The sequence below is a fragment of the Macaca thibetana genome, chromosome 12, assembly GCF_024542745.1.
Source record: "Macaca thibetana thibetana isolate TM-01 chromosome 12, ASM2454274v1, whole genome shotgun sequence".
In the NCBI taxonomy this organism is placed as follows: Eukaryota; Metazoa; Chordata; class Mammalia; order Primates; family Cercopithecidae; genus Macaca; species Macaca thibetana.
Genome location: NC_065589.1, coordinates 110,129,992 through 110,142,545, shown reverse-complemented (window position 1 = coordinate 110,142,545; position 12,554 = coordinate 110,129,992). Strand labels below are relative to the sequence as shown.

General features: G+C 36.5%; 1 protein-coding gene across 6 annotated transcripts in view; it reads right to left on the bottom strand.

Annotated features, from left to right (window-relative positions):
• NCKAP5 (NCK associated protein 5) overlaps window positions 1-12,554 on the bottom strand; it is a 977,998-nt gene that overhangs the window by 533,082 nt on the left and 432,362 nt on the right. For all 6 annotated transcript variants that reach the window (XM_050750930.1, XM_050750929.1, XM_050750926.1 and 3 more), the window contains one exon: window positions 9,916-9,979. In XM_050750930.1, the coding sequence (XP_050606887.1) occupies window positions 9,916-9,979 (64 nt within the window). The remainder of the gene's footprint in view (window positions 1-9,915; window positions 9,980-12,554) is intronic.

The window sequence follows — 12,554 nt, the reverse complement described above, 5'->3', positions numbered from 1 at the left end:
AAATAGAGTCATTATAACAATATCCTAGAGTAAAAGTAAAATAGGTGTTCCTTGGAAAGAAGCACTGAGATACCACAATAGTTGATCTGATAACTAAGCTGGCTACTAAGTGACTAACAAGCAGTGGCGTCTACAGCGTGAATCTGCTGGACATAAGAATGACTCACATCGTCAGACCGCACAAGACGCCATTTGATTTCATCATGTTACTCAGCAGGGACACAATTTATAACTTACGATTTACTTCCGGGATGTTCTACTCAATATTTTCAGACCACAGCTAGCCACAGATAACAGAAATGGCAGCTACTGAAGCCTTAGATAAAAGAGGACTGACTACTGTACCAAGACACACAAAATATAGATGAACCTCAAAAACATTAGGTTGAAGCAAAGAAGCCAGACACAAAAGAGTACACACTGTAAACATTTACATAAAGTTTGAAAACAGGCAAGACCGATACATACATTACATAAAGTATATCAATGATTGTTTCTGCAGGGGTGGGTGTGTGGCTGACAAGAGTTAAAAGAGAATTTATTGTGGTGATAAAAATATTCTATACCTGGATCAGGGTGTTGTTTCACAAGTCGATCTAAACTCATCAAATTAGACAATGAAGACATGCATTTCACCACATGTAAGTTTTACAACAATTTCCTAAAGTACAATGGAAAGAAAGTATCATGCTTCATGGTGTCCTACACTTCTCTGCCTCATTTCAAAAACAACACAGACACATAGAAGGCCATCCCAGCCACCAGAGGAACTAGGAGATTCTGTGCTTAAGAAAGTTGTCTTCTAAAAGTCTTCCCTTGTTTGAAAACGGAACAAACCAGGATAAAATCTCCATGTTTCCTGGCAGAATGCTATCTCTGCCTCCAGTATCTGACTTGGAATAAAAGAAGGGAGGAATTTACCTAAATCTGAGTGTGGGCAGTCCTGGAGTCAGCAGGGTTTACCTAGAGGGGAGAGCGCTATACAGAAAGAATACGATCTTTGGGAATAGTATTTTTTCTTGAAAGAATCCTAGGAAAATCTAAAGGTTTCAAACTGTTCCAACTTTTGAAAGATAGCTTAAAGTTGGACTAAATCCGCTATAAAATCCACAGCATTATTCTGAAGATTTTTCTGCAAATTCCTAAAATTTTATCTCTTTACAAGTGTTTTATCTGTTGGAATAAAAAAGAGGGTGTTTAATTTATTAACTTAGTTTCATGTAACCTTTTGCTCAACAGAAGTTATTGCTTTTTACAATGTCTATTCTCTATCTTTTACCTTCACAGTTTATAACCCTAGTGTCATGCTTAGACATGCCTTCACTATACCCAGATCATAAAAATGAAAAAACATATTCTCTAAAATTTCCCCTGGGAAAGCTAATATTTTTTTCTACTTTCTCATGTCTTCTTTTCTGATGGTATTATGGTTTTATTTTCAATTTCAGCATTTTTATTTAAATTCGCTATCAGATTGATACTGATAAAATATTTTAAATACTCACAAAATGAGACATCAGTTAACACCATTCAGATTTCACAGTTTTCAAACATTTTTAGGATATCTACTTCATCAAAACATTAAATAAATGGATATAATTGAAGACTCCTCCCTCATCAGAGGTATCCAAATTTGGTACGTGTTATTTCCATACATGTTAGATTTTTCTCTTATGTTATTTTTGACATCTGCCATGTTCACACACACAGATCATTTTAACTGCTGGATATTATTCACTGTTTGAAGAAATCAGTTTATTCATTTTTCCTCATGAGGGGCCTTGAAATTGTTTTGACTCTTTCATTTTTAGAAACAGTGCTAAAGAGTAAATATTTATATAAGCCACTTTGTGCATATATACAGTTAGTGATTTTCTAGGACAGAAACATATAAGTGGAATTGCTGGGTCACAGGTTGTGTTTTGGCTTCAACTTCACTGGGTAACAGAAATTAAAACTCCCACTAGAATTTCCATTTCTACATATACTTGCCTACTGATGTTTTCAGACTTCTAAAGGTTTCCCAAATAAATGGGCATGGGGTGCTAACCCAGTGATGTTTTGATTTACAATGTGCATTTTTCTGAAAGAGAAATTTCAAAATTTATTGGTCATGATACTTTCCTACCAGCTAGCTTTGCACATTTTACTTTTATAAGTCTTTTATTTATCCAAAATGTACTTTTGCCCATGGTATTTGGTAGCAATGAAATGGTATCATTTACTATATAAATTGTCACAGCAAGCCAGGCCTGGTGGCTCACACCTGTAGTTCTACCACTTTGAGAGGCTGAGGCAGGTGGATCCCTTGAGTCAAGGCAGGTGGAACCCTTGAGCCAAGTAGTTCTAGACCAGCCTGGGCAACATGGTAAAACCTTATCTCTACAAAAAAAAAAAAAAAAAAAAAATAGCCAGGCATGGTGGTGTGTGCCTTTAGTACCAGCTACTTGGGAGGGTGAGGTAGATGAGTCACTTGAGCCCAGCAGGCAGAAGTTGCAATGAGCCAGGTTGTGCCACTGCACTCCAGTCTGGGTGACATAGCTAGACTCTGAAATTAGATAGATAGATAGATAGATAGATAGATAGATAGATAGATAGATAGATGGATGGATAGATAGATAGATAGATAAAAATTGTCACAGCAGCCTTTTAAAATTGTCCATTTTATTCTCACTAAATTGTAATTCTACTTCCATTATATATTCCTATATATGTGTGGGTCTACTTCAAGGCTTTTCATTCTGTTCTCTAGCTTATTTGAATATCTTTGTCCTGACATCACACTAATTTGCTTTATCTTCAAAAAAAATATTCAAGTGTAGGGGACACCAAATCCTCCCACTATCTTTCTTTAAAAACATGTCGTATGTATTTAAACTTGTATATTTTCATAGTAATATTTGTATTAGCTTGCCAAATGCTGTGAAAACCTTCTTGGGATTCTCATTAAGATTATACTGAAAGCATAAATCATTTGGGGGTAAGGTGATATCTTTATGGTATTCCATCTTCCTTTCCATGAATATGCCATACATATATCTCTTTTTATATCCATTAATAATTTTCTCCATCAATATCTCATACATTTCTTTTTAGATTTATTCCTATATGCCTTTTTTACTATTTTAAATATTATAGCTTAAAACTATATTTTCTAAGGGCCGATGACTGATATGTAGGAATTCTATTAATTCATTTTATACACAGCAATCTTCTACATTTTGACTAAAGATTCCTTTAGATTTTCTACTTAGAAATCATTACTTGCAAATAATTTAAACTATGCTTTTTGCCCAGCTCTTCTACTAATTTTCTTACTTCAGTAGCTAGGACCAGAAGTACAACAATAAAATGAGGCAGTGACAGAAATCATTCTAGTCTGGTTATGGTTTTTAAAAGGAACTTTCTAACGTTTCATCATTAAGTACAATGTTTACTAAAGATTCTTAGTGGAGACATCCTTTATCAATTTAAGGAAATTTCCTTTTTTAAAATTATAAACTGGTATTAGATTTTATCAAATATTTTATACTATGTGTATTGAGATTTGTTGTCTCCTTTAACCTTCTATTACTACTGTCAATTATATTAATGATTTTTCCAAAGTTAGGCAGTCATTGTTAGAAAGCCCCTGTGTGTCATTGCATTCCTGGAATAAATACCATTTTAAATAAGCCTTATGAATGTGGGCTGGTACACAGCACCCAGATCTTGGTTTCAAGTAACTCTGTCCGTTAACAGGAACCAGGTGACCTTGGAAAAATTGCTGATTCTAAGACAGGCGTAAGAAATACCCAAAATAAGCCTGGAGCATCTTACAGTGCCAGAAAGAAAGAAAAAGTGCTAAGAAAAAAAATAAAAGTTAAAACAACAATGACAACAACAACAGAAAAAAACAAGTTGAGCATTTCAGAGAAACCAAAGCTAGGATAATTAGAGCCAAAAATAAAGTAGTACTGCTTTACAATGCAAAGTATAAAATAAATATCAATGCAGTCATATAAATAAATGATTGAGTAAACAATAAGAAAGAAGAGACAAATGTCCCATGCAGAAGAATTCAAAATAATTTCTGTAGATATTCCACCCTCAAGGAGGTGGAGCATATTTCCCAAGTCCAAAAGTATGTGCTACACCTAGTGACTTCCTCCCAAAGAGTATAGGAGAGAAAGGGTGGTGGGGAGGCAAAGAGTAACTTTACAGTGGAGAAATCTGACAAACAATACTTCAGCCAAATGATCAAGATTCATCTCAACAGTGACAAGCTGGGCCAGGCGCAGCGGCTCACGCCTGTAATCCCACTCTTTAAGAGGCCAAGGCAGGTGGATCACTTGAGCCCAGGCGTTCGAGACCAGCCTGGATAATGTGGCGAGATCCTGTCTGTACAAAAATTACAAAACTTATCCAGGCATGGTGGCATGCACCTGTAGTCCCAGTTACCCAGGAGGCTGAGGTAGTAGAAACTCTTGAGCCCGGGAGGAGAGGTTGCAGAGAGCTGACACTGCACCAACGCACTCCAGCCTGGGCAACAGAGCGAGACCCTATCTCAAAACAAAAAATCAGAGACAAGTCATGTTGATAATACATACTTTTGATATGGTGTGATAAAAAATGGCTATTTAACTCACAGTTTACTCCCCAAAAATACACCGAAATCTAATTGTTAGAAAAACATCAGACAAATCCCAATGAGACAAATGCCACAAAAACCTAACCAGTACTTCTTAAATCTACCAAGTTATCAAAAACAAGGAAAGCTTGAGAAACTGTCAAAACCAAGAGAAGCTTTAGGAGTATGGTAAGTAAATGTAATGTGTTTCTTGGATTGGATCCTGGAGCAGAAAAAGGACATTAGTTAAAACCACAGAAATCTGGATAAAGCACACATTTCATTAATAGTGTCTCAATATTAGTTCATCAGCTGTGACAAGTGTACCATGCTAATGTAAAGTATTCATAATAGAAAAAATTGGGTACAAGATACACGTAAACACTCTAGACTATATTTGCAATTTTTCTGTAATAAAAAGTGTTTATTTTTTAAAAGTGAGTTGAGGATCTCATTTTCTATTTTCAGGACTAGTTTGTGTAACAGAACTTTCAAAGGAAACGTATAAGCAGTCAAGTAATTGACACAGGTTGATATGAGCATTTGTAATATGGTAAGGGTAGTAAAAAAAAGCTGTACTGTTCATTAAATGATGTTGAAAAATCAGCTATTAATTTGGGGAAACATTTCTCTCTGATCTCTACTTCATGCCAAATTAATTCCAACTGAAATTTGCAAAAATTTGCATTTAAAAAAACTATAAAAGTTCTAGGAGATAATGAGAATGAACACCTTCATACTCTTGGGGTAGGATGGACCATTTTTATACATACCAATATTTAAGACAACACTGAAGTGTTAAGGACGGAAGAGGCCTCTCAGTAAACTGAGCCAGTGATATTTCAGCACAAGCTGAAACAACCTCCCAGAATGAACAGAAACATAATCTCAGAGAGTTCGTAAAAAATACTGAACAGTAAGTATGAAAAACAGTGGTGTATTTATTTCCTGGAAGAGGAAACTAAGAACAAAGACAACAAATATAAAACATCTAGTATGCTGAAGAAAGTTTCCAAAAATAAAGATCTGAGTTAACAGAATAAAAAAGCAAAATTGATTAAACAAACAAACAAACACAGTGAAGTAACATGTCCAAATTAACAGTACTTAGGTAACTACTAGTGGGGATGGACTTTGGATCCAGGCCGGTCTCACTTTCAAGCTCGCATTACTTTTCCATATGTACTCAATTAGATGACTAAAAAGTCATCTTCTTTTTAGAAGAAAATGCAGTGTGGTACCCTGTACTGGATCCTAGATCAGAAAAGGAGCATTGCTAGAAAAACTGCTCTAATAAAATCTCAAGTTTAATTAATAGTAGTATACCAATGCTAATCTCTTAGTTTTGACAATTACACCATAATTATGTAAGATGTTTAACATTAGGGGAAACTGGGTAAAGGGTAGGCAGGTGTGTAACTTTTCTGTAAATCTAAGATTATTTCAAAATTAAAAGCTTATTAAAAAAATAAAAGAAATCTCAGCCAGGCGTGGTGGCTTACACCTGTAATCCCAGCATTTTGGGAGGTCAAGGCGGGATTACCTGAGGTCAGGAGTTCGAGACCAGCCTGGCCAACATGGTGAAACCCCATCTCTACTAAAAATACAAAAATTAGCTGGGCGTGGTGGTGAGTGCTTATAATCTCAGCTCCTTTGGAGGCTGAGGCAAGAGCATCGCTTCAACCAAGGAGGCAGAGGTTGCAGTCAGCCAAGACCATGCCACTGCACTATATAGCCTCGGCGACAAGAGCAAAACTGCATCTCAAAAATAAATAATATAATATAATGTAAAATAAATCTCTCAAAATGCTGCCTTGGGACTATCTTAAAACTTGTAAGTGTAGAGATTTATTGCATAAAACCAAATTTTAAAGAGGGCATGGTTTGTATTGAAGATTTTGATTATAACAGGTTTGTTGATGACTTTAAAAATAAATATCAGCCTCAATTTAATTACTTAGCTTTTCTGTAAAGATTGCTTATATAATTTCTTCTATACCATTTTTCCTTTCATGTAAATAAAAATATTAAAAAACTATAAACAGTAGTCTCTAAATACATTTGGTGATCTACCGTGATGAACTGTTTTCCATTTCTGCTATAGACGTAACAAAAGTTCTGTGAAACAAACCTTGTAACAGCAATAATTAAATTTAAAGGATTAATAGAATAGCCTGATTTTTTAGGAGCTGTCAGATACTGAAAGAATCAGGACTTCAGAAATAAATGAATTCTAGGAGCGGAAAAGCTGAAGCATATAATTAAATAGAAAACTCAGAGGAGTTTGACTATGTAAAAGGAACAGGGAGAAAAAGTCACCGAGAAAGAGGGAGAAAAACTAAAATAAAGAAATTAATGAAAGTCAGGGCTTATGGTGTCTCCAAGGAATTGAAATGTGACAAATCATGGAATGGGAAGGGAGATGGTAAGAATATGAATAGTATTAAGTTCAATCACTTAATACTTAGGCCTTGTTAGAAGCCTTCCAATGGTTCCCATCTCTCAAAGCATCAGTCAGGGATCCACTGAGACCTTGAGGGTGCACCCATTCCCTCTACTCTCCCTACCCCCCACCCCCATCACTTTTTGCTTTCTCTTTTACTCCTCACCTTCTCCTCTCACTGCTTTCCAGCCAGCCCTGCCAGCATGCAGTTCCCCTGGCACTCCAGGCCTTTGCATTTGCTGATATCCCTGCTAGAATGCCCCTCCCCCAGACATCCTCATGGTAGAAACTCCTTCACCTCCTTCAGGTTTTGCTCAGATATTAACTTTTCAGTGATTTTCTACTATGCATGTTCTAATTTATTTATTTATTTATTTAGAGACAGGGTTTTGCTCTGTCGCCCAGGCTAGAATACAGTAGTATGATCATGGCTCACTGCAACCTCTGTCTCCTGGGTTCAAATGATCCTCTTGCATCAGCCTCCCAAGCAGATGGGATCACAGGCATGCACCACCACACATGGCTACTTTTTTATATTTCTGTAGAGCAGGGTTTTACTATGTTGCCCAGGCTGGGCTTGAACTCCTGAGCTCAAATGATCCTCCCCCAATGGCCTCCCAATACTGTGCATGTTCTATTTTAAATGGTGAACCCCTACAAATACCAATCTCCCCTACCCCTACCAATCTCCCCTACCCTGCTCTTTTATTTTCTCATAGCTACTTCTATGTCCTAACATTATCTCTCTCACCAACCACTAGATTGTAAGCTATCAGATTTTGCCTGTGTTCACTGTTTCTCCAGTGCCTAGAATAGTGCTGGGCACATAATAAATGGTTTTTTATAAACATTGCCAAAGCAATCAAAACAAATATGTGATTTTTCATTACCATAATTAAAATTAGAATAATGAAACATTCATAACTTTTCCAAAGTCATTTTTTGAGCAACTGGGGTCGTCCTTGTGCCCATGTTTTCTGTGTTTTTTCTGTACTGAACTTCTATAATGTTTTAAAAAGGGGGTTTTGTCTTTGTAAAAGACTAGACAGGTGTCTGAGATCATTTTAACTCAAGTACATTCAATGTCAGAGTGAGAAAGAATGAAAAAGAATGAAAGTTCATTCCTTCAAGGCCTGTTCTTCCTATGAGCTTAAATAACATTTAGTTATTACCAGAAAGAGATTCATATCATGAAAACTTCACACGGGCAAATGCTCAAAATCATGATCCACTAAGTTAAAGGAATCACAAAACTCCCACCTCCCCATTTTAAAGATGAGGAAACTGACCTACGAAAGTTAAATTACTTCCTCATATTCAACTAGAACATCACTGACAAAGTGGTGAGCAGGAGCTAGTCCTAAACAAAAGACTGAAACATTACAGAATGACCTAGCACATTAACATTTTGAAATGCAGTGAGAAGTTCAGATTGGAAACGCTCAGGCCACCATCCAACTAGGCCTTTATTTTCTCCATCTTGTTTCCATTTCATTACTCAAAGATGCAGGTGAATGTTTTCTTATTTATTTATTTATTTATTTTTGGAGACAGGGTCTTTGGAGTGCAATGGCACAATCTCACTTGTTGCAACCTCCACCTCCCAGGTTCAAACAATTCTCATGACTCAGCTTCCTGAGTAGCTCGGATTATAGGTGCCCACCACCACGCCCAGTTAATTTTTGTATTTTTAGTAGAGACAGTGTATCACGATGTTGGCCAGGCTGGTCTCGAACTCCTGACCTCAGGTGATCTGCCCACCTCGGCCTCCCAAAGTGCTGAGATTACAGGCATGAGCCACCACACCCAGCGTGAATGTTTCTTCATATCATTTGAACATTCAAAATTCTTTCTGCATTAAGATCCCTAGCAAAATAAACACTGTGATCACCTTGCTAAGTATTTTAGCATGTTCATGGGCCACTGTGCCTTCCAGAGCCCACTCAACGTTTGACCTCTTACTCTAGCCCTTTGATTTCCCTGTTGACAGAAGTATAAGGCCAGCACATTTTACAAATGTCTTACCCTTTTCAGCGGATGCCCTGTCAATTAACTCTCATGAAATCAAATGGAAGCAGCCTTCAGGGTATAAAAATGTGCTACTTATCCAATTCTTTTAGTAAAAACTTGCATGCATTCCATTGTTTTGCCATAAGTGGGGGAAGAAATAAATCTGGTGTTGTATTTTCGTTTCAGAAGTAGCAACAGCAGTTACTCCACACATGCATTCCCTAGGTCCCCAGACAGTCATCTCTGATGTTATAAGTAGCACAGAGGAAGATACTTCGGCAAACACAGTCTGTAAAATGAAGTTGCTATGGACCAAAATAACCGTATTGATTTTTAGTACAATTCAAAACACAAGGAAACATCAGTTTTCCAAATGGCACAAGCTGAAAAGGACAAGGAAAAATATATTGCAAATAGTGAAGAGAAGGAAAATAATAAAGACAATTATATTAGCAAACATCTTGGTGTTCTTTTTTCAGAACACCAAGATGGCTGTTGTTTGTTTTTTAAATCCAAAGAACTGAGAGGTCTGAATTATGTTGAACTGCTACTCATTTGTGGACATTGTGCTCACTGCTGGAAGTCTGACCTTCAGAAAACAAAGCCTTATAATCCTTGGACATGTGAACATCTTATTTGAAGCCTCATTTTTTTTTTTTCAATTAATATCTCTCACTCTGATGGCAAATGGCAGAGCTGTACAAATTGTATTATAAATACATCATTTGGCCAAAATATCATTAAGTTTGCTGCAAGCAAATATTTTCCTTAGATATCCTTAATGAGGCAAAGTAGCTTTCAAGCCAGAGACCTCTGGATGTTGTGGAATGAGGAGACGGCAGTCAGGACTTACCATGGCCCCCTCACTTGTTCTCTGGGCAACTTCTCGCTGTAGTCGGGCCACTGCCAACTTCTCCCTGGAGAAACAAAAGCACATGATTAGTTTGACCGTTCTCAAGGTAGAGGCGACACTGGCATGGCCGTGAAACATTCTTTGAAGGTCTCTAGAGGAACTCCTTCCTTGGTTTAGCTCACTTCCTCCACAATACTTTCTATAAATATTTAAACTGGTCATGAATGCATTGTTTTCATTGAGTGTCATGGAAGACTTTTTTGTCATAGATTTTACAATAGCCAAATAAATGTTAAATGCTGAGTAGATGCCTTGTTTTAGTTCATCAACATACATCACTCATAAATATATTTTTCGTGGCTATAATATTTTAGTTGTCTTTTCTCCATCAACTTTGCTTATATAATTTTAATTATTTTTATTTCTTTTGTTGCTTTCCACACCAATAATATTAAGAAGCAAACAAAACATAATTCCTTACTATTTTAAAAATAACAATAGAAAATCATTTGCATGCTTGCTACATAACAGGCACCATGCTGGGCATTGCATCTGTTCTCATTTGAGCCTGACAACAATCCCATGGGTGATTTCACTATGCCCATTTTATAGATGAAGAAACTGAGGTCCAAAAAGGCTAATACATTGAGTCCTCAGCTGGTGTATAGTAGTTTTTTGGAATCAAATTTTAGATTTCCTTACTTCAAAGTCTAAATAAACAGTCTGCTTATCACTTTTTCAGTGTGTAGGCAATATAAAAATGTAGATTTAAAAATCAGATTATTTATTTTAGTACCCCTTATTTAACAATGGGATTCATTTTTAGATCCCTTATAATTCTGGTTTCACTTAAAATATATCCAATATTCACCAAAATTTTAAGAATACTTTTGTAAAGTGATAGATGCCTGCATTTTGGACGGCTTTTCAATTGTTCTTTAAAATAGTTGATAGATGTCATAGGGGTAAGTGAACTCTTCTGGTCCCTAAAATGTTAGCTTTAGTAAGGATTTCCCCTGATATTCTTCTACTACTATACTACTATCAAGATGAGTAACTATTTGAGTGATATTTCACCCCTTAGTCTTCCCTTTGCACAGGATCGACTATATGCAAACATAGAGGATGCAGTTCAATCCCCAGAAATTTTTCCACTGGGGAAAATAGAAGTGAAAACTTCTTCTCTCCTAAGGGCCTGGATCTTTGAAGTGCCTACAACTACCAAGAAGACATGTGCTTTTGTCTGGCTACAGCTGGGCAGTCTTTTAATAGAAAAAGTTCTCTCTGAATAAACACCTAAAGGCACAGACTAGAAGAAGGGAGACTAAACTAAGAGACATTCCAGGTATACAAGTTTTGGGAGCCTGTGGCAGGACCTGTGAGTACAGCTGTAAGAAGGGGCGACAGAGCAGATAGGAAGGAGCCACTAAGCGATGGAAGCCATGTGCCAAGTGATCAAGGCGGAAAGCCCACGTGTGTTCTCTGACTCAAGTCCTGATGAACAGATCAAAGAAGTTCAATGAAAAGAATGAATTCATGGAACAAATAATTGAAAAAGAAGGATATGAGTGACTTCTGTTTTAATATGAAAATTAAACACATGAATTTATCTCTTCTCTCCTCAGAAACTGTTAAAAATATAGTATAGAGGTAACACTGGCAAATACTTATAAAGTCAAAGAAAACAGGAGACTCACATATTCCATACTCTATGAACCAGCAATTCCAGTCTGAGGTCTAAAGTGAACAGAAATATAAGTATATGTTCACCAAAAGACATGTACCAGAATGTTCATAGTAGCACTTTAGTAACCTTATAAGCTGAAAATGCACACACCCATTAACAATAGAACAGATATGTCAACTTTAGCATAGTTACATGCTGGAATACTATACAACACTGAAAAGGAATAATCTACACTTAATCATGACAATGTACAGAATATCGCAAATATGTGGTTGAGTAACAGAAGCAAATACAAAACGTATATGCTTTATTTCCTATTTATATAAAGTGCAAATAGAAGCAAATCTCATATACAGTTTGAGAAGAAAAAGAAATAAAATACATGGATATCAAAAAGGAAAAGGTAAAACTGTCTATTTACAGATGACATTATTTTCTAAGCAGAAAATCCAATGAAATTTACTACACAACTTATGAGTGAATTTAGCAAAGTCAGAGATAAAAGCTGATGAACAAAAATTAATTATATTTTATATACTAGCAACAAACAATTGGAAAATAAAATTTTAAAGCATCTATTTATAATAATGTCAAAAAATAAAACATTTAGGAAAGACATTTAGCACAAGGTTTGCAAGACTGCCATACTAAAAACTACAAAACACTGCTAAGAAAGATTAAAGGAGATTAATAGAAATACACACCACATTTGGCCGGGCGCGGTGGTTCACGCCTGTAATCCCAGCACTTTGGGAGGCCGAGGTGGGTAGATTATGAGGTCAGGAGATCGAGACCATTTTGCCTAACATAGGGAAACCCCGTCTCTATTAAAAATACAAAAATATTATCTGGGTGTGGTGGTGGGCGCCTGCAGTCCCAGCTACTAGGGAGGCTGAGGAGAATGGTGTGAACCCGGGAGGCGGAGCTTGCACTGAGTGGAGATCGCACCACT